The 26,592-nt window shown below is 37.3% G+C and overlaps 1 protein-coding gene across 1 annotated transcript in view; it reads left to right on the top strand.

The window, feature by feature from the left end:
- Positions 1–1,666: 1,666 nt before the first annotated feature.
- The window catches only part of LOC147160888 (neuroligin-2-like), a 61,104-nt gene continuing 36,178 nt past the window's right edge, over positions 1,667–26,592 (top strand). Inside the window, exons 1-2 of the mRNA XM_086098331.1 lie at positions 1,667–2,240; positions 22,770–23,503. Of these exons, the coding sequence (XP_085954457.1) occupies positions 22,990–23,503 (514 nt within the window). The 5' untranslated portion in view covers positions 1,667–2,240; positions 22,770–22,989. The remainder of the gene's footprint in view (positions 2,241–22,769; positions 23,504–26,592) is intronic.

Raw genomic sequence — 26,592 nt, 5'->3', positions numbered from 1 at the left:
AAAGTTCCAAAACGGCCTCATCTCTGCAAAAGATGTAGCAGGCAGTGACTTTATTCTCAGAATTCTGACTTTAAAGTGAAAATAATAGTAACAATTGTAATTCTGAGAATAAAGTCAGAATGCTGAGGATAAAGTCAAAATTCTGAGTTTAAAGTCAGAATTCTGAGATTAAAGTGAAAATTCTGACTTTAAAGTGAGAATTCTGAGAATAAAGTCAGAATCCTGCCAAAAAAATATTCTCTCTCTTCACTGGCTCTAATACTTTTCCGTAAAATATAAAGGATGACAAATAAATAATACAATTAAAAACGACTTGAAAAAATAAATTACAGATGTCAGAAGATGGATGTAAGGCAGCCTGTTGCTATGCACGACAAGCTTTCAACATAGAGCTTTGTCGCTTTGCCTAGGGGAAAAGGGGAACAAAATTCCTGGACCTGTGTGAAAAGGTACTCGCACCCCTTGTTAAATTATGAATTAAATGTGACCGATCACATTTTTTGGAACACTAAGTTCAGCAAAATTAAGTTGGCCATTAGATCTGAAAAAGCTGCAACAAAATGCAAAGATCCAAAGAAATCCAATAAAAGAAGAGAAAGGAAAGGGTTACAAAATCATTCCTAATGCTTTAGAGCAAACCATGGTGAGGGCCATTATCCACAAATTGAGACAACGTGGAATAGTACGTCAAGAACACAGCGACGTCTCATCCAGCATCTAAAGAACTGCAGGTCTCCCTCGCCTCAGTACATTACAGTAGTGTTCATGACTCAACAATAAGGTAGAGACGAAGCAAAAATGGCATCCATGGAGGAGTTCCAAGACAAAAAATAATGCTGAATAGAAATAATATAAAGGCTCGTCTTTTGAAAAAAAAAAAAAAAAAAACAAGATAAAAAAAACCCATCTGAATTGTTATATAGGACTTTTGGGAGAACATTCTTTGGACAGACGACGCAAAAGTTGAAGTTTTCCGCGGCTGTATTTGTAGTGTAAATCTAACAACATTTCAGAAAAAGGACATCATACCAACAGTCAAGTAATACATGGTCTGGGGTTGCTTTGTTACTTCAGGACCTGTACGACTTGCTGTGAACCATGAAATTGTCTCCATCAATCCTGAGTCAAAATACTCAGTTTGTGATTTCAAGCGGCACCAGAATGAATGACTTTGAGGTGGTTGGCGGAAGATTTTGGAGTGTCAAGTTCCATGCATGTGGCATGACCTTAAAAAGACCATTCATGCTTGAACCCCCCCTGGTTGCTGAATTAAAGCAATGATACTGTAACTATCCCACCTCCATGGCCTAAGCATGCGATGATGACTTCTGTTTTCCACATGATGACGTCAGTAGAGTGTCACTGAGTTATGCGTCGGACCTCCTCGTCATGACAACGAGCTTGAAATATTGAAGCAGTGTCCTATGAGAGCGAGAGAAGGGGGTGTGGGGGGGGGGGGGGGGGGGGGCAACGTTGATTGAGAGCCGTTTTCGTTGCAGCATCTATAGTCACAGCATCCTTATATGTGCATTATAAAGGCATGGACATTGTCAGTGATCCAGTAGTTTAGAAAATCCGGTGCCATAGAGAGAGGCGGAGAGAGAGAGAGAGAGAGAGAGAGAGAGAGAGAGAGAGAGAGAGAGAGAGAGAGAGAGAGAGAGAGAGACCCCCACACACGCAAGCGCGTAAAAAAAAAAGGAGCTTGGAGCTTTTTTTTGTGGGGTGTCTATTTCACATATGAAGCCAGACTGATGTGAGTATTTTTTAAGGGGACCTGTCGCTATTCTGGATAATGATCGGATCAGAGAGGACACCCAGAACCCCGCGTTGACTGCCATACAACGCGCAATTTTGACGCCATTGCATTGCGCGTCCATTTGTTTGTGTTTGTTTTTCCCACCCCCTCCCGGTGCGAATCATTTCCCTCGTCCGAATTTCAACATTTAAAAAAAAAAAAGTGCCATCTTTAAACATATCCGCGTGCCGCCTGAGCGGAATGAGAGGAGGTGGAGGAAGAGGAGGAGGAGGAGGAGGAGGAAGAAGGGGCTGCTGTTCTTTTTGGGGGGTGGAAACGCCGGACGGAACCCGGGAAGGTGTGCTGATGTGCGAATGCCTCCTGAGAAATAACCACGTCCGCGCAAGAAATGGCCTAGTTACAAACACCAGAGGATACTAAAAGGACTTTAACTCGGTTACGAGCGCTGTCATCCCCCCCGGCAATGCGCCGCTGTTTTCTGAAGGTAAGACATATGTTGAGCACCGTCAACCCCCCCTTCCCCCCCCGGTGAGACGTTTGCGGACTATTTTGGATGTTCATGTGTGCGCAATCCGCACTGCTCTGCTGGTGACTTGGCACATTGCGCACGTATAGTCCATCTTGACGCACTGTCACCGTTGGGGGCGTTGGGAATTTGAGCGCGAATCACTTTGTTGTCACATAGCGCCGATCGAGTCGTGTCTTTTTTTCCCCCCGCGGGGAGCTCGGCTCGGCCTTGCCTGTTGATAAAGTGGCACATCTTAAGAACAGCCCAGTCGCTGTCACTAAATGGCGATGCATGTTCTTTGGGTTTTAATGCTTTACTACCTCATTGTGCAGGGGTTATTATCATTATGCTTTTAGCCCACGTATAGTGACAGCTCAGTTGTTTTAATATGAATAGCAATCATCTCAATCAGAATCTGTCAGACCTTATACTTGATGTTGATGTCCTCCCCTGGTGGAAAACATCATAAACAGTGGAAACACACATTGGCACAGACACACAAAGCCAGTGTCCTACAAGATCCAGACGGGGAATTAAATGCACAGTCGCTGATGATCCAGGGAGGGCTCCATTAATATTCAGTGGTGGTTGGCCAGGGCTTGGTTAATGGTAGACAACAAGACCTCTGTTCTGACAGGTCATTGATGAAAATGGTATATATCAGATTTCAGACGATAAAAGTTGTTGTTTTCCCCCCATTCATTTCATTTTGTCAACTTATTTTATGGGTCCAGATTCAGCACCTTTAATGACTACAAATTCTGTATACAGTATGACCAAGACTTAACCAATGCAATTAGGATCTCCATGTTTTGAAAGCAGCATTTGTTTTCTACTTTAAACAGAGTCTATTTGGTCCCACTCTAAACAGAGCAAAATTTACACTTGGAAGAGAGTTAAAAAAAAGTCACTCAAGGGTTGAGGAACAAAACCACAACTTCAGCCAATCTACTGACTCCCTGAGCTATGCAGCTCCTACTGTGTGTTAGTATATTGCTCGTCAGCTGGAATATTCATAACTCCAAGATCTTTTTGGATATAAGTAAACGGTAGGAGTGGCATAGCTCAGGTGGTCTCCCAAGCTGAAGGTCATGTGTTCATTCCTCAACCCTTGTGTAACTTAAGCTAGTAAGATTTAGTCAAAATCTCTCTTTGCAAAATGTACTTAGAATTTCTGAGTGAAACATATTTAATAGTTGTTTTTTCACGGAATAGACAAATTATCTCGCACACACTAAAAATACGTTGAATAAAAATATTTTACTCTCTTTCAAGTTTAAATTTTACTCTGTTTAGACTGTGACCAAATAGACTCTATTTAGAGTAAACATTTACTTAAAATCCAGCTAATATTGTTAGAACAGTGTCCTTTTCCCATAAATGGATAGAGTACACCATAGGGAGAAAAAGTACAGCATGATAACATGAAGCCATGTAACCCAAAATGACATTGATTTGGTTGATATGTGTGAAGTGCCTGCAAACGACTTGTTTGTGATATGCCCTCCCACATCACAAATTCAGAGCTTCCTGTATTATTGATTGACTGTGATTATTTCCACAGACGAGAGAGCAACCTTGTCAGATGTCAGTATTTATTCCGTTTCCATGGCGATGTACCGTACAGTGTATTTAAACATACAAAACAAACCACTTAAACAACAAGACACCTACGTGAAATTTTCATCAGCATGCTTGCTCCGTGCTGAATACTTTTGTCCCGCACTTCTATTGATTGTGGAAGGCCATGAATTTTAAAAACAAGGCACAGATCATAGATTTGGTCGTAGATGAAATGGGCCCTTTATCGGCTCTCTGATGCTGCATTACTGTGTGGTTTAATGGAAAATTTCAATTTTAGGACCAATGAGCCTTGTTATGAGACAAAAAATGTACCAGTACAAAAAAAAATATACTGTCTTAGCTGCTTGCACTGCTGGCTGTTATGCGCCGAATGTCCATAAACCACCTGCATTAAGCACTTGTCCATTCATTTATATGTTTATTTGTTTGAATGGTTGAAGTATGAGAGGGAAAATGAAATGTTAACCTTGTAGCATATGGTTCTAAACAGGATGTCATAAACTAGGTTTTCCTAAATTATGATAAAGTATGTAGTTTATGCATTTGGAGGTTGGAAATCCTTATCAACGCTAAACAGTGTGATCTCAAAACATATGGCTAACCACCACAATAATCTCATATTTGCTTTCTTTTGAGTCTTCTTTAACAATCAATTTTACCAAGAAACCTAAAGCTCTATAATTCCCACACCTCATTTTCACAACAAACGTGTGGAAGTGATCGTGTTACCAATACACACAGATGAATGTGATTCTCACAATTGCCACTAGTGGTAGACACGGGCTCTCTCTAGTGGTAGGTTAAGGAATCACTCAATTATTTACAAATAAATGTTACATCATCTAAAACGTGAATTATAATTAAACTTTATAGTAAAGCCTGTAGTTATGCATACAGCCTGTTTACAAGTACAGTGCAGTAGAGTACTCTTTTTAAGAACAGTTTTTAAAGATGTAATTTTTATTTTATTATATATATATATTTTTTTTTAATCAACATTTTTTTTTACACTAGGTAAATAACCTGTTTTCTGAATTGGCCATGTGACGGACGTTGAGCTGAGCCCTGAGTAACTCTGATGTCATTTTCAGTCGATAGCAAGTAACAAAATGGCCGCCCCCCTGAGATGGATCAAAACGAGCGAATTTTGCTGCTTAATTCATATTCAGAATGTCGTGTTTAGACTAGTGAGGGCGCATAAAACATTAGTGTAAAGAACATTTTTGACTTCCCTTTTAAAGTGCAGTTTTAATAGCCAAAATGCGCATAAAGTTGCCGTGGTTTATAAAAGTGAACATACTTTTCAAGAGTAAAACCTCTGCATCGTTTTTTGATGAAAAATTACTGTAAACGTTACTATAAATATTGGTCATAGCATTTGTATTTGGAAAGCTAAGTATTTTTTGAGATGGTGTTTGGTGTCAAAAGGTTAAAGAACCACTGGTTTAAATTATTTTGATTATTTTTAGTGCTTCGCCATATTGTTAAGTGACATCAGGTATCTCCATCAAGTAGTGGTACTACACTATATTTAAATGATATATATATGGTTTTTTTTTAGCAACATTCCCATAAAGTTATATTTGCCTTCAGGTATACTGGGAAGTTGAAAATGTACACAAACCTTATTTAAGAAAATACTTTGTTACACTCAAAGTCAGAGTTCCTGCTTGCTAACTTGCTAATGCTAATTATACATTTCATATAAAATATTTCTTATTTAGATAGATTCCCGCCGGTATGTCATAATTTATTACTGTGCAGGATTTTCTTCTGAATTTTCTGTTTTGATTGCTTTTTTTTTTTTTTTTGACAGTGGTTAGTTTGACCACAGTAACAGTGGGGGGAGATCCAGGTGATAGTGACAACAATGAGGGTTTCTGTGAATTCTCTAAGAATAACAGGTTGCATGCATAATTGTTCCTGTCTTGTCTAGTTTTCTAATAGAGCAACTGAGAGATGGCATGTTGTCTATTTGTATGATAGTAATCCTATTTTTATATGCGCGTCCGTATCCACCTCCTCCCATCGTCTCCGAAGTAAATGTCACATCACGATGAGTTGTGGGCCAGTCACTCAATGGCATGACGCTAGGATACTGTATATCACGAATTGAGGAAGCGTCCTCATATGACTGCTCGTTGGGATGTCAAGAACATTCTTGAAAATAGTACGCTCCTATTGCGTTTACTCAATTATCAATGAATGCCAAAATAAGTTCCTTTCACGTTTCCATACATTTGTCTCGCTCGTAGATGTTGATGATGCATCATCTCCCCGTGATCTTTTTAAAAGCAAAAAATATGCTGAGTTAATAGCGCGAGCTCTGTCATGGGGATTTGGAAATGTACATTTGTGTGAGACAAAGAAAATAGAGGAGGTTAGAATGACCCAGCTGTCAGTCAAGTAATGACCAAGGAGAAGAACAAGTAAGAGAACTTGACCTGACCTCTCATCTGCGAGCAAAGTGACGCTGGAGAAACACAGGTGCAAACACCATGGTAACCATGTTGCGTAACCTGTTGTGAACAATATCACAAAAACAAGCTTCCATGAGATGAGCCAGAATAAGTCATGCCTTGGGAAGAATATTGCACGAAACGCCTACGAAACAAAACAAAAATCAAGCTTTGCTCTCAAATTATCAGACGTGATTCATTCAGCAGATGTTTTTTTGATTCGGTGATTGATTGATGTATTTCGACAAAAGCAGATGTAGCCTGTAGTTAGGTAGACTATGTAGCACTGAACAATATATATATATTTTTTTAACTCATTATACAATGTTACAGTTGAAATGCATTTTAAGTAAAAATATTTGAGTAAAATTTAAATTGGTCAAATAATGAACTGATTTCATATGCCAGTCACTAACACTTACACTACTCTTCATTAAATATAAAGTAATAGTAGAGAGGAAGAAATACACAGGGCCATTTGCTGGATCTGGTGGGACAATGCAAAAAATAATTTCTTCTGATAGTCTGTTTGGTGTGTTACTCATAATTCATTATTAAATAGAAAATTAAAGTAGACTGGATTTTTTTCAGTGAGGCTTGGACACAGACAAAAATGTACGACTACATGATATATTTATAAACAGTATGTTTCAAAAAATGGGATCAAATAATCATTACGTTTTATTCAAACAGAAATAAGAAAGGAGGTGCATTTCCCCCGTGTTTTATTTCAATTATTTTTATTATTATTATTATTTTTTTAGATTAATCTTGTTTGCGGCAATTATTTTAACAATTAGACTACAAATGAGCTGAACTCAATTTTGCCTCAATTGCTTTAAGACATGATTAGTCACAATCAATTCCACATTCTCATTTCTATGTGATAAATTAAATAATTGATGCTTATGCCCGTGCCCAATACACACACATGATTGATTATTTTGAATATTTGAATTGTCATTCAGGGAGTGCGAATCATTATGAATTAAATCATTTCAAATACATATTTAATTGTAGTCTGTACCATTGTGCTATTCAGTATAATAGTTTGCCTTAATTGTGTGTTCTTATGTTGATTGTACAGCAAGCGCTCCAAATGAATCTCGTCTCCCGAGTTGTGCAAATGCGGTAGATGAGTGTGTGCGAAATGTAAAGCGAGATCACATTGACGCCGAGCCACCTGAAAGTGGTTTAACCACACCATAATTGAAGTGAAACACATGGTCCCATATCTTGTTAAAAAAATAAAGAAATATTCCTCTCACAGACAACCGGGCACTTTTACAATATTACCTCTGATCTGCTTAGCAAAATCAATTTCTTCTAATTAGGGGTGAAATGTGTTATAGATGATTATATTAGAGAGGCAGCGTGGGATTTGCTGAGTGTAATTCGGGGCCTTGAATGATTGGTGCGTCAGCTACAGTATAAAGACGGAATCAGTTGCAGTATAGCGAAGGCAACTCAGCAAATGCAATTAGTGTAATTGTTAAGACTGATGATATTAAAAGAGCTTACAAATAAAGTTATGAAAACAATAATAAGAAAAATACAGGTAGCAACAGGTTTGTGACTGTGAGAGGTATTGCAGTAATTGGTTTACATTTCTCTATCAAACTGCCATAGTTAGTTTCCAAGGAATAATCCATTATTTGTACAAATCCCGGCAAATTTGGCTTTTTCATGCTAAGCATATGTTGACAAAACACACACAATATCTTAACTACCGGTAATTGATTTTGAAATTTTGTCATATTTGAGCATAATGTACAGAGTATACATACATGCAATTTTATTGATTCCTGATAGTATTAAGAGAGTTCTGTTTTTTTCCCCCCCCATACATTTCCGGCATTGTTTTTGTTTTCAAAGTGGAATTTTAACCGACTAATCACTGCCAGATGTGTCTTATAAAAAACAGATGTGTGGATTCATGAGAATGTTACAGTCATTCATGTATGATGGAACACAGTGGTATTGTTTTGTGTGCACCGCTGAGCAAATTGTCAATTTTTTTCCCAGTTTTTTTTTTTTTTGTCAGAACAACAGTTCTATATATTCTAAACGATATTTCATGCGTTGATGACTCAGGTGGAAGTTCAAATGAGTCTTTTTGGATTGCCTGATCCAAGATGCTTGGCTTCTTTTACATTATTAATATACTGTATGTTTTTAAAGCTATGGCACCCAAAGCCTTATTCAAATATCATGCCATCTTATTCAACTCCCCTCAGAGCGGAAGGCCACTCTTGCCACATTTTGGTATACAAATCATCTAAGCAGAATACATCACACAAGTCTTAGTGCTCTACTTCTACGAACTCATCAGCAATGCAGCAAGCTCATCCCATCTTTCAAGGTATGCACTCAGTTCAACATGACAGGCCTTTTAAGGCGACATTTAAATTTCAGCAGCTGCTTGTTTGTGTGCGTGGCTGCTGGAACAGTGTTGCAAAATAAGATGCATCGTCGGAAATGTAATGTCGGTCATAAGTGCTTCGTTATGACACAGTCAAGCTGGTTCATGCTTGTGACTGGCATCTTCTTGGTAATAAAAAGCTGCTTCCAATCTTCTTACATGTGTTCCAAAGTATTGGGCGCATGCTGGGTTTGGTGATTTTGGGGGTTAGCGTGATTTAGAGTGAATGCATCAGTAGTTATATTAGCTTTTATAATATTATGTTTTTGTGCAAAATTTGTCAGAATACAGTGTTCCAAATCATTATGTACAACAGTTTAAAAAAAAATCTGAAAAATCGTATCATACTTCTGTCATTAAGAGATCATCTTAAAAACAAAAATCAAAAGCTCAAGGCCGATCAAGTTACATAAAAAAAAAGCAGTGTTTATGATATCACTTTAACTCATTCACTGACAGCAATAGACGTAAAAAATGTATTTGAACTGAATTAGTTGAACATTTTTTTTCCATTTTTGTTAACGAGTATGAAAGCCTAGAATTTATTTTTTGTACATTTAGAACAGATTTGTGATTAATCGTGAGTTAACTAGTGCAGTCATGCGATTAATTACGCTTAAAAATTGTAATCGCCTGATGCCCCTGATTTTAATAATCTTTTCTTTAATAAAAAAAAAGTTTTAATAATCTTTTTTTTCTTCTTTTTTTTAATTTAAGAAACTATTATTAAAAATTAGGGGCATCAGGCGATTACAATTTTTAATCGTAATTAATCGCATGACTGCACTAGTTAACTCACGATTAATCACAAATTTTATATCTGTTCTAATACAGTAAAAAAAAATATTCTAGGTATTCATACTCTTTTTAACAAAAGTGGGAAAAATGTTAAACTCATAGAAATAGTTCCTCCCAGCTCCCAGAGTTGCTGATTGGATATACACTGGTGTTCTCATAGGTCAGTGGTGGCCAAACAACGGCTTGGGGGCCATTTGTGGCTCACGTCCATTCTTCAGAGGCCCACGCAGGACTTGACTTGAGGTTTTTTGCTCACCAGTCACTGTGGCTTATGGTTTCTTAGAATTATTAGCCACACTTTTGTTGTTGGATAATAGGATTGATGTGCAAATGTGCTGCACACTCACTAAAACAGGTTCGAGATCAAGCTAAAAGATAATAGATAATAGGAAAAACAGTGTGAATAATTGCATATAGAGTACCGTACATGTATCTGATCAACAATGAGCTAACTGCTTAGCATCTTTTAGCCCATCATTTGGTGCGTCCACAGTAATATGTAAGAATTAATTCTCCACTTTGACAAATGTGGGTTTTTTTGCTCCATAAAATCAAAAGTCCATTTCCCATTTAGAGATGGCCAACAATTTGGGACATGGCGGCCATCTGCCAACCATCCAGAACTCCATCCGTCTGAAACATAAAACATAAAAAAAAATCGACATGCATTTCCGAGCCCACTGCAATCATTTCTCCTTATGAGATTGGTTATAGGTGACCGAAATTGTAACATTTATGCCTGACTGCAAGCCTTTTGGTGGATCCTGAATCGAGAGGTTATTCTTCAAGTACCTGCTTGCTGTTCATTAGCAGCTTTGAAACATTTGCTCTCTTAATATGATGCATTAGCCTCGCAGAAGCATTCCTTAATACACCTTTATAGGAACAAACCTGTTTGCTCTCTCGCACAAATTATTTAACGGTGCAATGATTACCTCGAAATGTCCAGTGTTTAAATTCCTTTTGCAAAGCATTGGGCTATTTCTGTGCTTTTTCATGAGAAAGAGCCTTATGCATAAAAAATGCTACTTTATAAATAATGTGAACGTCCACCGGGGAAACTCATTATCAAGGCTGGGATTTCTATCAGTGACCTAAACAGACACGAGAAACAACATATGCAACAAAAAAAAGAGATAAAATTGTGTTTATTTCAGTTAAATCCTTTATTATGTAATCATTTAATAACAGTAGATGAAAAATGAGGAGCTTTAGGACAGTAATTAATTGTTAAAGTGCAACTACCGCACAGACTATACAGATAAAATGCCCCCTCAGTCAAAGATGCAGTTTTAATTATGATTTGTTGTATTTATCTTGTTATTACAACACAAAATCAATAAATCATAGCCTGATGTTGTTGATCATTGTTAAATAAATAACAGGGCCAGAACACAATAATTGAATTTCCCATTACTGTCAGGGATGAAAACATTTTATTAGGGTTCAGAAAGCATTGCGGACTTCACTTGTTATGCCGCACTCATTGTCACAGCACAGTTATAACTACAAGAAAATATAATTGCATTGAAAAAACAGTAAATAAGTGCTCAATGCACGCCATATCTGCAGATGTGCTCATTTGCATTTGCAGGCTTAGTAAACACGGGACAACTACATTGTGCGTGCCGCTTTCTTCCCAATTAAAGTTGGCGTTTCATTGGTCTGAGCGCAATGTTTGATTTACATTCGCGATGACACTGATATAGCTGCGGAGCGCATATTAAAAAGTTGAGGCTGATCTCAATGAGAAAGTTGTGCTGAATTACATTCCAGATTCCTTCCAACAATGAAACCACTGATTTGCAGAGGTGATTTGTTTTCACAATGACATCATCAAATATGCTGAGCATACATGCTGTGGAAAATGGGTTTGAGTTGGACAACAATCCATTAAATGATGATCAAATCAGCCATTGTAATTGGCTTCATGCCTACCAAGGGGTGTCAGAGAAGTTTCAGGACTGGCGTCACATAAGAGATCCTGCTGCATTTGCTTTGTTCAGTGTTTTTTTTTTTATCTGAACCTAAAATTGAATGATGAAAATGTGTCATTTTTAAAAACTTTTTGGGTGTTACATTAAACTAATTTGCTCCCCAAAACGTATAAATATGTTCTATTTTAAATATTGCCATGGTCCCAAAACGTGTTTATACGTTTTTTATGTTTTTCTAGAGCATACAGAAGGCTTTGATGCAGCCTCTGAACTGAAGCGAAAGCTTAAAGCAAAGGTACGTATTACAAAAACGGCCAGCAGGTAGCAGCAGAGTATAAGAGATCGGCCAGAGCCATATTGCAAAAAAAGCTTTTTTTCCACAGTGTTTTAAACAAATTTGTGAATAATGATGAAACTTTGATATATTCTAATGCTAATTGCGGCAAAACGGAAACAGGTACAAATATACATAGATAAATACAATCAATATAGGTTCCATGTTTTTATAGCCATAGAACATAATGTTCTGTGGGCCTTGCAAAATCCGTCAAAATCTAGTAAAACAGCCGGGAGCAAAGGGGCTTGCTTCAGTGAAAATGGCTGCGAGTGAATGAGTTTAAAAAAAGAAACAAAATAGTCATTCACTTTTTTTTATTACCAATTGAAAATGGAAAGAACAAATGATACACAGATTTAAAATGTCAGCCCCAAATCACATGAAGCTTTCCACTCCCCCTCACAATTTGTTCAACCCAACCGTTATGCATTTTAATTTTGTCATGCATGATATCTTTTATAAATGGTCTATTAAATATTAATGCTTGGAGAACGGGACAAACCGGTGCATAAATTTTAAGTCCTATGTCTAAGTCTAAGTTGTTTCAATGTGTAGCGTCTTAAAATTGTGACTGCGCCACACCAAGCATCAGTTCCTTAACTGCCAATTTGACTTGTAATACGAGATACAATGAGTTTCATTAAAATTAGAGGTGACACAATTTTATAAATGATAAGAGCACTGTAGGCTCTACAGACATTAAACAATGATATAATCATCTGTCTGACTGACAAAACAAAGCATCCTACATCTGTATGCATGATGAACAAGACACCAACCAACATTTCTGCACAGGCTTTTTCTATTCTCCTATATTGTGCAGATAAATGATACAACTTGTACATTTCAATGAATATAAAAAAAAAAATAGCGTCGTGAAACCAAATGTAAATGATCCCTAAAAATGATGCGACAAACATTTCAAGTTAGCTTACAGTATTTCTGCTATTTATTTAACGCTTTTGCTGAGCCTGTGGGACTTGCTGGCAAATATCGTGAGAGAGTGTCTGAATGGCTCATGTCTAACAAGTACACAAGGGAATCGCTTTCCATATTTAAACAATATTACACCACGGTAGCATAGACACATACCCGCGTTAATTTATTTATTTTTATGAGCTTCCTTTTTTTGTTATTACAGAAATATTAACATGCACAACAAATTGGCAGCCATATTATTGAGGTGCACCTTATCTTAACATATAAATAAATAATTCGCCATGAGTCATTTGGGCACCTTGATGTGTGACGAAGGAGATGAAAATATAGAATAAGAAAGCATACAAAGGAGGTACATTTTTAGGTCTGGAAAAAAAAATGTGACTGACAGGTTTGGTTTATAAAGGGATTCAGAGTGTTTTTTTGTTTTTGGTTGAAATAGATTTTTGATGCAAAAAACACGACTCTTCTTGTCATCTTAATTGCTACTTAGATGTGTTAGTTTTTAATTAAGTGTGTACATATATATATATATATCCGTGGTAAAAGTATCTAAATTAATTTTCTTGTTAATTTTTTTTAGATGTATATCACAAAAACCTGCCGTTGGATCAGGGGTTGTATAGACTTTTTTGAATCTGCTGTTTTTGCAAAGAGCATTAGTATGGTGTGTGTGTGTGGGGGGCGGGGGGGGGGGGGGGCAGCAGAGCTGCAACTTGACGTTCAGCAAAGCACTTAACCATGCGTGCCAAACTCATTCCTGCACCCACCTCCATTTATCCTGTTTTTCCTCACTCTCTTTTCTTCTGACATCTGCTCCTCCTCATCTTTTTGAAGCTGCCCTCGTCTCTTTCCTCATTTAACCTCACACTCACACCGTATTTCTTTTCCTCTGACATCACAACTGTAAGTTTCTTTTTGAGGACAAAGTCAGTTTAAATGTGAGCCTGTTTAGAGCAGTACCGTGACCAAATCATTTGTTATCGATGCCTGGCTATGATTAAAATGATTAGCATTATTTATTTACTTTGCCAAAACGGATTTTTTAAATAAACATCATTACATTGTTAGATGTTTTTCCTCTTACTGTGTATATTCACTCGTTTGCAATTATGAATAGTGTTTCATCGGCATTATACGTAAAATGGTGCATGTCAAGTTCTTAGCGATGTTATCTAGTTTCCTTTTCACAAAGAACAGTTGACTTCACTGACACAAAATGCAAATGAGAGTTTTGCTCATTTGCTGTGGTCCCTGACCCTTCCTGAGCAGCGGCATACTTTTACGCAGTCTGATCCTCAGTTGGATTTATAGCCACAGGTCACACTGACGTCAATGACGTGAAAAATGTACGCTCTAGACACAAAATTTAGGTACACCTGCGCAATGTCATCAATTCCAACACAATGCCTGTGTCTTTGTTTTTTGTTTGGCATGGAGCTCTATTCTACTATTCCATGAAGCGTTGGGGATAAGACATGAGTTGGGCAAGAATTAGAGAAACATTCAAACATAGTGAGAAACATAGTGACCCCCCCCCCCCCCCCGCCCCTATTTTTATGGTTTGAGCCACAATGATATGGAGCCAAAAATGGCCAAATAAAAAATATATAAATAAATAAAAGCGAAAATAAAAACAATACATTTTTGTTTTTATTTTCGCTAAATACCTATAAATAAATAAATAAAAGTAATAATTCAAAAATAAAAAATAAAACAAGATTAAAAAAATAAATATAAAAATGTGAAAATACATGCAAAATAAATATATAAATAGAATTAAATATCAAACAATAAATAAAAAAAAATGCTCTCATATTTTTTTATTTTATGCTGCAGTTGCTGTCAGCATGAAATGCATCATGAAATGTTATTCAAGTGAGAGGGCGGTCCTACGAGTGTTTTGGGTTAAACTATTCGTTTATTGGTTGATTGACATGCCAGAGTTGGCCGTCCATTGCTGGAGCTCTCCATGCACGCCGGTGAGACCTCCTTGTTCACTTGGTGCGAGTGAGAGAACACTCCACTGTCGAAAGGAAGCTTGCAACGCGAATAGTCCAATCCAAAACACGGGTAGGAAGCCCCCCCTCCCCCATTTGAATAACATTTCATGACGCATTTCATGCTGACAGCGTCTGCAGCATGAAATAAATATATAAACAAATAGGCGAGCAGAGCGCTTTTATTTTTTGATTGATATTTATTTCTATTTACATTTTTATTTTTGTATTTATTTTTACTTTTATTTATGTGTTTATGTTTAAATATATATTTTATTGTCATTTCCATTTATAACATTTTTTAGATTAAATTTTTGAATTATATTTTATATCAATTTTTATTTTATTTTATTTTAATTGCTTCTGCTTACAGAAATTGCCTTTAGCTACAACACGCTCGACGATTGTTTTCACTTTACTTAACAGTTTAAGCTTAGGTGAAGTTCTGGGTTCTTCTCGTTTGTAAAAGGCAGACTTATTTGACTTAGCTTCTCTACTGGGTCGCAATAGATTCACATAATGTTGCAAACACTGAATGTTCCGTGTCCTATTTGACCCCCAAGACCTTGGTCCAATGGAAAAAGACTGCACCGAGTATGTCAATGCATCTCTGTGCCTCAATCCAGAGATTAGATAAAGTGTGGTGCAATTTTGAGAGGTGATTGTGGGGCTCTCTCTCGGTGTTGCCACATTACAATGGTCACGCGTAAAGTAGGCCAAAGCAGCGTCAAGGCGCATCGCTACATGCAGACTTCTCAATTTCCAATCAGCCTGAGATCCTAAGACTCTTTTTGACTTTTCTTTAGTCTTCACTGGAGAATAAAAGCTGATTGCAGTTTTGCTCGGGGGGCTTAGCATTGAACATGCCTGCCTGAGGAACGTAAGCTAGTTAATTCAATGTCATCCTGTAAATCTTCTTTTAAATTGCACCCCTCTAGACATGCCGTTATAGACCGCCTTTATCTCCTCACTATGTTTCTACATTTTTCCGTCTACATTTTTGTGCCAAGTGTGAAAAAAAGATTACCATCTCCATCATGATCATTATTCCAAATAAGGAACAGCAGTGAGACTCAAACATCGTCGTCATCATGGCTGGGCTGTGTTATCGTGTTATCAAAATGCCTTCGAGCTTGCGATGACGCTATCAGGCTGGTCACTCAAGCTGTGTGTTGTGACAGACAAGCAACACAACGGACAAGTTTTATACGACTAATTAGTTGGACATGCCACTATACGCACATGCGCACACATTCATCTCCATCACTATAAACCATTCTCATTATCACATTAATGCTAGCCCCACGCCAAAAGATAGGGATAATTATGTGTCCGACTGTGTGAGTGTGCCTGACTTGAGGCTTCTCAGAAGTGACTATTTACATAAATGATCCTGGAGTGATTCCTGTATCTAATGAGCACATTCTTACTTCCAACTCACCTCCAGCTTCCACTGCAAAATGGATTAGCCACTCAGATCCCATCGCATTTAAGTTTAACTGGCCAAATAAATACCATCACTGGCCAATGAAATGTACGAAGAACATTTTCTTATTGCTTTTATCCAAAAATACGTTTTTTAAATTTTTTATTAACTCATTCATTGCTATTGGCGGCTATAGACGTCAAAAATTCAATTTAACTATTTCTATTAGTTTCACATTTGTTCTCAAGAGTATGAAAACCTAGATTTTTTTTATTGTACATTTAGAACAGATATAAAATTTGTGATTAATCGTGAGTTAACTATAGAAGTCATGTGATTAATTACAATAAAAAAAAATTATCGTCTGACATCCTTAATTTTTAATAATCTTTTCTTTTTTTAATTAGGGGCATCAGGCGATAATTTTTTTTTAATGTAATTAATCGCATGACTTAAATAGTCAACTCACGATTAATCACACATTTTATATCTGTACTAAATGTACAATAAACATTTGTTCTAGGTTTTCATACTCTTGTTAACAAAGTGAAAAAAATGTGAAACTAATAGAAATAATTAAAATGAATTTTTGACGTCTAAAGCCATTAATGCCAGTGAATGAGTTAAAGTCAGTCAACCCAAAAATGTTTTTAAAAATAATATGTTGTATGTAGCTCCACGAGTCTAAATGTACCCGTTTTTATCCATCTTATGGATGTCCATTTTGCCACCTGCTGTCGATTAAAAATGACTTCACAGTTGCTTAGGGCTCCGGCAATGACCAATCACAGCTCACCTTTTTTTCTGAATCTGAGCTAGGGCTGTGCCATTAATTGAAATTCAATTACATTTCAATTATTACACACCTTTACAAAATCAGCATAATTGTTAAAAAAGATAAAATAAATTAATACCATTTTTTTTAGTCGTTTGAGTTGTTTAAATGTATACATTTTTGAATTTTTAAATAACAAATTTAATAAATATTGTTTCATGCAAAAGCAACTTGCATATTGATAGCATTTCAACAAATTGTATTTGTCTTAATGTTTTTTTTAATTTCTTGTTTTGTACCCAAAAATAAATGATCGTCCTAATTGTGATTTCAATTATGACCAAAATAATTGTGATTAATATTTTCTTCATAATCGAGCAGCCCTAAGCTAAGCTGTGATTGGTTGTTACCTGAGCCCTGAGCAACTGATTGTGTCATTTTCACTTGACAGAAAGTGACAAAATGACCACTCCCTATATGGATAAAAAATTGGTGGAGTTGCTGCTTAACTCATATTCCACAAATAATAGATTAATCAGAATGTTGTGTTTAGACTAAGGGGGCTCATACAACATATACATATAAAGCCAATTTTTGGTTTGACTTCTCATTTAAAATTTAAAAGAAAAATACCTCCATCGTTTGGAGGAAGGCTTACAGTTTTTTTCATTGGACAGCAACAATGTGTTTGTTTTTTCATAATTTTTGTGAATGTTTCTGTTCTGAACATCACTCGCATTAAAGGCATTGCCAAAGGCTGTGGGTAAATTAAAATTATTTTTCTGTTGCTAGTTTTTTATTAGGGTAACTTGTAACCTGCTCTTCCAATAATGTGCTTGTATTGCATCAAAATTTTATCATTTATATTTAGTAAACAAACAAAAACAGAAAGCGAGTGTTTAGTCTGTTGAAGTAAGTATTGGAATGTATTTACATGTATTTACATTTAAAGAATGGGAAAATGAGTTGTTGACTCTGATAAAAGGCAGACTACAACCTAGACTTGTTGCCGGTCAGTCACAGGACATTTTCGCCATACTTAAAAATAAAATACAGCATCTAACTTTTGGACCAATTTTTGGAGTGTGCCTCTTTAGGGGTTTGTGAAATGCATTTTGCTGGAAGATAAAAACACTGTTTACATGCTTGGTTGTCGTAATAACAAGGAGGGCTCAGTGGTTTACAAGTCAGCTGATTGTACTGAACAAAAAAAATACAATAAGTGCAACACCTTACCCTATTTTGCTAGACTAGCATAGACAGACGACATTCGTGCCATTGGGGGAGGGAACACAGCCGACTTACATTCAATCGAAGCGGCTCCCCTCATTAATCCATTTTTATTCAGTGCAGACGCACGATCTACACGCAACGTGTATTTACGGTAAAAGGAACTGCAAGAAGATCTCCATTGATGGATGATGTAGTTGCCCGCACATGTGACATGGGTAATTTGAAGACCCCGATCTCCTATGGCAAAATATTCCATCCACCTCACAGGTGTTACATATTAAGATGCTGATTAGACAGCACTGACTATTGCACAGGTTTGCCTTTGGCTGCCCTCGATGACAGGCCACAAAGTAGAAGTGTAGATTATAGAGTAGCCTTTTATTGGGGACAGCCTGAGGCACATCATGCTGTCTAATCAGCATCTTGATATACCACACCTGTGAGGTGGATGGATTATCTCGGCCAAGGAGAAGTGTTCACTGACACAGATTTATGAACAATATTTAATAATTAATTATATTTTAATTAATTACATTTAATAAATACCAACACATCACCCCCATTGTCAAATCACTGCACCGGCTCCTTGTTTCAATTACAAAATTCTGCTACTTACTCATAAATGCAAACATGGATTCGCACCGACCTACCTCATTACGCTACAATCTTGCACCCGCACCCTCAGATCTTCAAACATGTTGCTCCTCCGAGTCCCCATTACCAGGCTCTCCACCATGGGAGCCGCGCCGCAACTCTGGAACAAGTTCCAACCCAGTTGAGGGCCACCCAGATCATGTTGATGAAAAGTACACTGCAAATTGAATGTATTATTATTATTTCTCATTATTATATTTGAGAGGACTCGGCCTTTTGTGTAAACAGAATCCAACTGGTATTATTTCAGATTTTTTTTTCCGCATTTGTCGTTAAAATAACTTGCACGTTCATGTAAGAAGATTTACAAATTATACAATTAAAACTACATTAATTACAGTTTGTTTGGTGGGGTTGAAGTCAGGGTTTTCAAGTTCTTGTCTTCATAGACTTTATTTTACCAAAGTGCAAAGCTACTGTTGTGTTGCTATTCTGAATAATTCAGTGGGAAATGCATCTCTCGAGAGTTGCGTGTCAGAGCTTTTGTATGTAACGCGTACGCCACTTTTTTTCCCCTTTTAAATCCCATCTCCTACATTTAAAGCTTTCAAATAGGACTCCCAGTCGCTTTTGAAGTCTTTCTGTACGCAACGACCTTAATCACACTGTTGACTCATTGTTTTCATAACCTCAGCTTGAAAGAAAATATTACCGTATAACTCCAGTATCCTCTCAGCAGGGTTCAGCAGGGATCAAATTAAGATATGTTTAAAAGCAAAATTAATCAAGTCTGCCAAATCTTTGCCTATTAGCCCCTGCAGCACTCCCCTTGTCTTCAAGGACTTCAGTCTCCATTTAAGTAACACGCTGCATAATTTACGACAGGAATGATGCCAGAACTTGTGTATGTAGGCTTTAAAAAAAAAAATCTAATAGGAAATTGTCATATTGTCGTAAATAAAAAAAAAAATCACATGGCTTAACCAATACAACCTGATGTAGATGACTATACACTGCAGACATAAACCACACTTAACATCTAGTTTGAATGCTTTTGGCACAGAAAAACGCTTCTGAATCATTCACGTGTTTTTGAACTGAAAACAAAATGTTGGCTATTGGAGATAGGCAAACTGCTAAACGTGATTTAAAATGACAAGAGCTGGTTAAAACCAGTTGGAAGCACCTTATTTTTAGAAAGCATGTAACACTAGAGAGAGACTGCATCTGACATATTTATCAAAAGTAAGCTATTCAGCCACCACTCTCCTGAAGTCGTGCTGGTCTTGCACCTGCCCTAAAAGCTTCTTCAAACATGAGGTCACTTTACGATGTTGTCAATTTTAAAAGCACTATTTCAAGTCAAGTAGGACTGTAAAATATTAGCACTGCATTTCCTGTTGCTTCACCGATGCGGCGCAGTTGGACAACAGAGAAACTTTAAGATGTAACCTTGGAGAATATAAAATATTAGGTCACGCCGCAGTTTTCGAAGCAGCCATTTTTTTCCCATCTTTTTTTATTTTTGTAGCTCCCAGCATATCCTGAACGTAGCTTGTATTGAGAAGGATGAATCCCTGTGGCTGAGGTGACATACGGTATACGTAGAGGTTAAGGTTGTAAGTCTAATCTTAGCCTCATTTCAGTAGATGCTAACTTGTTAGCCTCTCAGTTCCTCAGCAAGATGACTTTTTAATCTCACTCGGACAATCTTCCATTCTTCATTTGATGCTACATGAGTGAAATCATTTCCATCTTCAATATTGATTTGACTTCATCATATTCAAATATGCCAAATTATCAGCACAAGGAAACTGTAGTCGGCAGCGTAACTTGGGCATTTTTCGTGGCTTGCGAAGCTGTTTGTCATCCAAAACTGAAGCATTCCGTGAAGAAACAAAGCAATCAAGACTCCCGAGGCAAGCATTTTCACGTGACACTCCCCATTCTGTGAAGTTTTTCCAAACTGTTCCATTTCAACACAACCATAAAATCGTCCCAGTCACTGGGAGATATTACCCTCCCATGCAGCTCAGCTGACAGCACCACCATTATATAAAGCAGGACCAGCGCATCTTACATCAGCCAGGTGATTTGGGTGTCCGCTTATTCCATTTAATGTGCAAAGATGGAAGTTTAAGTGGCAGTTCAGCCCACGGATGGTTGACGTGAACAGATGTTAGCAATGTAAGGTGACTACCGTTCAAAGTCGTCGCCTGCGAATACACCAATTTGCGATGGTAATAGACTTTGGCAACATGTAACATCGAGGCCACATCAAAATGTGTGCATCTATCATTGCTAGAAGCGAACACAACAGGGTAAAGTCACATTTACTAAACATTTACAAAAAACCAAACAATTTGTGCTTTTTGATTTATTTATTAACTCATTCACTCACAGCCACTTTCACTGAAGCAACCCCCCTCGCTGCCGGCTGTTTTACTGGATTTTGATTGGTATTGCAAGGCCCACAGAATGTTGTGTTCTATTGCTATAAAAACATGAAACCTACCAAAATAACCAGGGACAAAAAGTATATTTGTATCTGTTTCCATTTTGCAGCAATTAGCATCAGAAAATAGCAAAGTTTCATCATTATTCACAAACTTCTTGAAAAGACTGGTGAAAAGAGCCTTTTTGCAACATGGCCCTGGCTGATCTCTTATACTCGCTGCCACCTGCTGGCCGTTTTTTGTAATAACTACCATTGCTTTAAGAGACCTCTTCAGGTCATAGGCTGCATCAAAGCCTTTTGTATGCTCTAGCATATACCAAAAAACGTCTAAATATGTATTTGGGACCATGGCAATATTTTAAATATAACTTTTTTATACGTTGTTGGAAGTAAATGACTTAATTAATTAATTTGTTTATGTATTTATGTATTTATTTATTAAAAAAAAAAAATTCAGTGGTATATGTTGCCGTTGTCAAATTTGATTAGCTTCGTACAAAAAAAAAAGAAAGGGTTTCTGGTCGTTTACGACCTTGTGCCTGTGACACAACATAGTCACTCACGTCGATGTTAGTTAACTAAACATTTTCCAGACAGTTTAGTTTTGGGTTTCCTAATGAGACAGATTTGCAGTCACATCACAAATCCGAACCTCCTGTAGTGCTGCACAGCATCTTTCTGCTTTATTTCACTGCCATCCCCAGTGTGCGGCATGGCGGGGGAAGAGTGGATATTGTGGGGGAGAACAGGATGGAGGTATGATGTGGCATTCAACCAAATGTGAGTACCACATAAAGCCTTTATCACACCTAAACGGCTCTGTCTCCAAAGCCAGAGCGAGATAAGCATTGCCCATTCGTCTGTAATAATGTGGGAGCAAGAACCAACGGAACGGAGTTGTGAGCTAAAGGCACTGACATGGGCCCGATCCATGAAAGGGTGCTTTAAAAGACTGTATTTTATTTATGTATCCTATTTATTTTTCTTTGTGATTGGCTGGCAACCAGTCCTAAGGTGTACCCTCTCTCTCTCTCCCGGGCTCCAGCACAACCGCGACCCAAGTAAGGATAATCAGTATCCAAGATGGATCGAAGGATATTTATTTTCTGCGGATTGAAGTTTCTAAACAGTTCTGAAGAATGGCATCATTAAGATGTTAATTGTAGTGCGACTGATCAGGTTATTTAACAAGTCTTCAATTGGTCATTTTCCCCTCATCATTGTGCAGAAAAAAAAACAATATTAGTATTCATCTTCATTAGCAATGTGGATCCTGTGCTTTTCATCTTGTCTCATTAGCACACTGGAACCTGCAAGGGTATTTTTAGTACATTGGAACCTTTGACTGTCAGCTTGTCTAACGTTAAAGAACATTTACTGGGATGCTGTCAGCCAACAAATCAATTAGAAAAAAAAAGGAAGTAGAATAAAACTGGTTCAATTGTGCGAATCGTTTTGGATGATGTCCACACATTTTCCAGATGTTTGCGTGTTAGCCGCCTACTCACATCCGCTGACTTCTTTAACCCTTATTGTCTTGTAGGTGTAATTGTCTTCCTGACTGCAGCTTTGGAGCCATCAAGAGAGCCAAAGAGGAAGACAGATGAGCCTGCAGGTTCAAACTGAGAATGCCACCAAAGCCACCACAGCACCATGTCACCCAAGGAAAACGATTAACACGTCCCCTTACAAAAATCCTCTTTTTCCCTTCGCTCTCCTCTATGACTGTGAATCTGTGATCATCAAGCTGATGTCTTATTAAGATGACTAAAGGAGCTTTTATTTTGGACATGTTGTTTTTTCCACTCAATGCTGCCAGCCACCGAGGCTTTGGTGGGAAATGTCAACATACGCCTCAAAGGAATGCGAACCCCTGTCTGGTTTGGCTCTTGGGGCTCGTACTACACCTGACCCTCTCCGCATGTCAACGAGTTGACAAAAACCCAATAGTATCCACAGGCTATGGAAAGATACGCGGCGTCAGAAAGGAGCTCAACAATGAGATCTTGGGCCCTGTGGAACAATTCTTGGGAGTACCTTACGCCACTGCACCCATCGGCGAACGCCGCTTCCAGCCTCCCGAGGCTCCGGGCTCCTGGCAGGAGATCCGTAACGCCACCCAATTTGCGCCTGTGTGTCCTCAAAACGTGCACGGAGTGCTACCTGAGATCATGCTACCTGTGTGGTTCACAGACAATCTGGACGCTGCCGCCACCTATGTTCAGAACCAGAGCGAGGACTGCCTTTACCTCAACATCTACGTACCTACGGAGGATGGTGAGTGAGAACAAAAAATATATATATATAACAATGATTCAGAGAGTTTGACATGCACTGTTCACATACTGTATTTATGAATGAAATATGTAGTGCTGTCACTATCATTTTTTTTTTAAATCAATTATTTAATCGATTATTCCATTGAATAATCAAAAAAAATTATTATTATTATCATTATTACTACTAGTAGTAGTAGTAGTAGTAGTAGTAGTATTTAAAAAATATATATATATTTTTTTATTTTTTTTATTATTATTATTTTATTTTTATTTATTTTATTTTTTCTGTTAATCCAATAAGGTTGGCCGTAAATGAAACTGAGACATAAGAACTGTATATAAGTACTCGTAATTTATTATCTTCTATACATATGCAATATTAAACACCAACAAAATATGCGTATGCTAAACGGTTAGCAATCATGATTAGCATTAGTGCACTCCACTAGCCATTAACACTTAAGGTAAACAAACTGCAGGTACCATTTAGTTCGCACATACATCATTATAGCTACATAATACACATTTAATAGTGTCTAAAAAAGTCACTTATCGATGATGCGTTATTATTTCATGAGTAAACAAGGGTAGAGTTAGCTGTTAGCTACACGAGATCAATAAACGTTTAGTGCATGACTGTCCTCTGCTGGTTAAGTGATGAACACCTAAATCCGAGTGGCAGGTTATATTTTGGAAAAATTACAGCCAAAGTGCTTTTTAGGATGTCCAGATTTCCCTTTCCTGTGTTTTTGGGGAAGCTCAATGTGCTGCATTGTCTTTAATAAAATTACACATTACAAGTCAGTGAAAAATTTTAAGCAGACAAAAAAGCCACTAGATGATGCACTAACAGAAGAAATAAAGATCATATCACAGCCACCATTGCTATACTGCGTGCGTCTGCAAAAAAAAAAAAAACATGGTTCCGGCGGAGCTTCGAGGCAGAAAATTTTAGTCAAACTCATTTTAAAGTCGACTTATCCGACTTGGTCGACTTTTTAGACCAGCTGTCGACCCTGCATTGACCACTTAGACCTGGTCTGAGATCGATTTCCTGCCACCAGATTGTCACTTCTGCTGTGCCAGATAGCCAAATTGGCTGACACGCTCAGCAAACTTTGCATGATGAAAATCAGGATCCGCCGACATTTAAGCCACGGTGCGGATGCAGTGTCTACACAAATAGACCCAATGCTTTGTTGTTTTATAAATATTGTCACAGTTGGAGTCCATTACTGCCACTCAAAGTCAAATACACACTAATGGATCTAATTATTCAATTATGTGTGCCTTTTTCAGTGCCAAATAGTGCACAAATTTTCCCAAGCTGTAGTTAAGTGTCAGGTGTCAAAATGTATCACTGCATCACCCGCAGTTAAGTTATCTCCTTTTTTTTTTTTTATGCAGGCAAAAAAAAAGATATGAAATAAGCCCGAGCCAGTCAAATTCTTATTTGCATTTGGAAAAAAATAAAATAAAAAATTTGAGAGTAAGCGTGAACGCCTCTGTCTCTTTTAGTCAATCGATGGTGGCTCTTTGCGACGTTTGTAGAGACTCAGTCAGCCCTTTCAGTGCACAAGAAAAGTCTGCACTTTCTTAGCTGTTCTTAAATGTCACATTTGTATTAATACTCCAGTATGCCCTTGGAGAAATGTCATTTTGATAAGTTAGTCAGGATTTTATTTTCAGGGGAAAATATATCTATTTTGTGGCCCAAATAAACCCCAGGATGTTACTGTAATCCCCTGTGCTATGTTATTGCCAATCACCATTAGTCAATGAGATGAATGTCTTTTTACATTCTTAAGCACAGGCTGAATCTGCACTGTGCTAATGCGCTACTCAGCACTAAACTACGTTTGACTTGTACTGTTCAGTTGAATTAATTCAAACATGTATTCCGAAAGAGCATTAGGAGCAGCTTTGAATAAAGGCAAAGGCACGATCACGCTTCGTGCAAAGTGAATCACAGAATCAATGTATTTTTTGATTGAAAAAAAATGAAAAATGGGGAAAACCTTCTTTACATATTAGTCATTCGTCCAAATCAAGAAGAAAAATGGACCAAATCTTATTGATCTCTTATTGACGTCAGGTTGAGCTCAGCTATGTCTCGGAGGAATCTCAACTTCTTAATTTGAATTTTCTTTTCCGCTGAGTAGCACTCCTAACAAATATATTTAAATTGTATTCAATGTAATAACTCTGCTTGACTGAAGGGTTACCACGTCAGTACTTTCCTGCATATTAGTTCTTAATAAGGTCAAAAGGAAGAGGTAATTAAGGCTGCTAAGATTAGTGTGAGCTAGGTGAGTGGAGAATGCAAATAGAATATACCACCAAACACAACTTTGTTTCGGCCTCTCGGGGTAAAATTAGACAAAAAAAAATGAATATAGAGCATCATGCAAAACCTGGTTGTCTTAATGGGCTCATTGTTTGTTTTTTAATTAATTGGCAGGTAAAAGAAAACATGATCAAAGTCTAACTTTAGAAGCAGCGCTAATGAGTGTGCTGGACTAATGATAAAATGTTTTAAAAAAAGCAACAACCAAAAACAATTCTACCTCACCTTAGCTCCACCTACACAGTTTTATGTCGGCTACCAATTAACTAGGACGATGACTTAGTCTAGAGGTCCCATTGTTACTGTTTCAGTACAAATGTATGTTATTGAAGTGTAAAATAACTCTGGGGTTTAAGCTACACTTACCGAATGAACGGGACGTACATTCACAAGTGACATTAGGTTATATAATACTTGTGTTCAGAAACATATTATGTTATTATAAGTATTGATTGGAATTTCAAGAGATTTGTACTTTCCACTTCAAAAATATATTGAGATATGTGTCGAATTGTTTTTTTAACGGGTAAGTCAACCCCCAAAAATATTTTGACAATAATATGTTATATGCAGCCCCACTGGTCTAAATATGATATTCTGGTTAATATTTCATTAGTTGAATTTGAGTTAAGCAGGAAAATCCAGCCGGTTTTATCCATTTAAGGGGGCGGCCATTTTTGCATTTGCTGTCGACTGAAGATGACATGAATGCTGCTCAGGTCTCAGGTAACGACCAATCA

The sequence above is a fragment of the Leptonotus elevatus genome, chromosome 16 (genome assembly GCF_054856555.1).
Source record: "Leptonotus elevatus isolate MCC_2025b chromosome 16, RoL_Lele_1.0, whole genome shotgun sequence".
Taxonomy (NCBI): Eukaryota; Metazoa; Chordata; class Actinopteri; order Syngnathiformes; family Syngnathidae; genus Leptonotus; species Leptonotus elevatus.
Note: the sequence above shows the minus strand (reverse complement) of the source record. Positions and strands in the feature narration are given on the sequence as shown.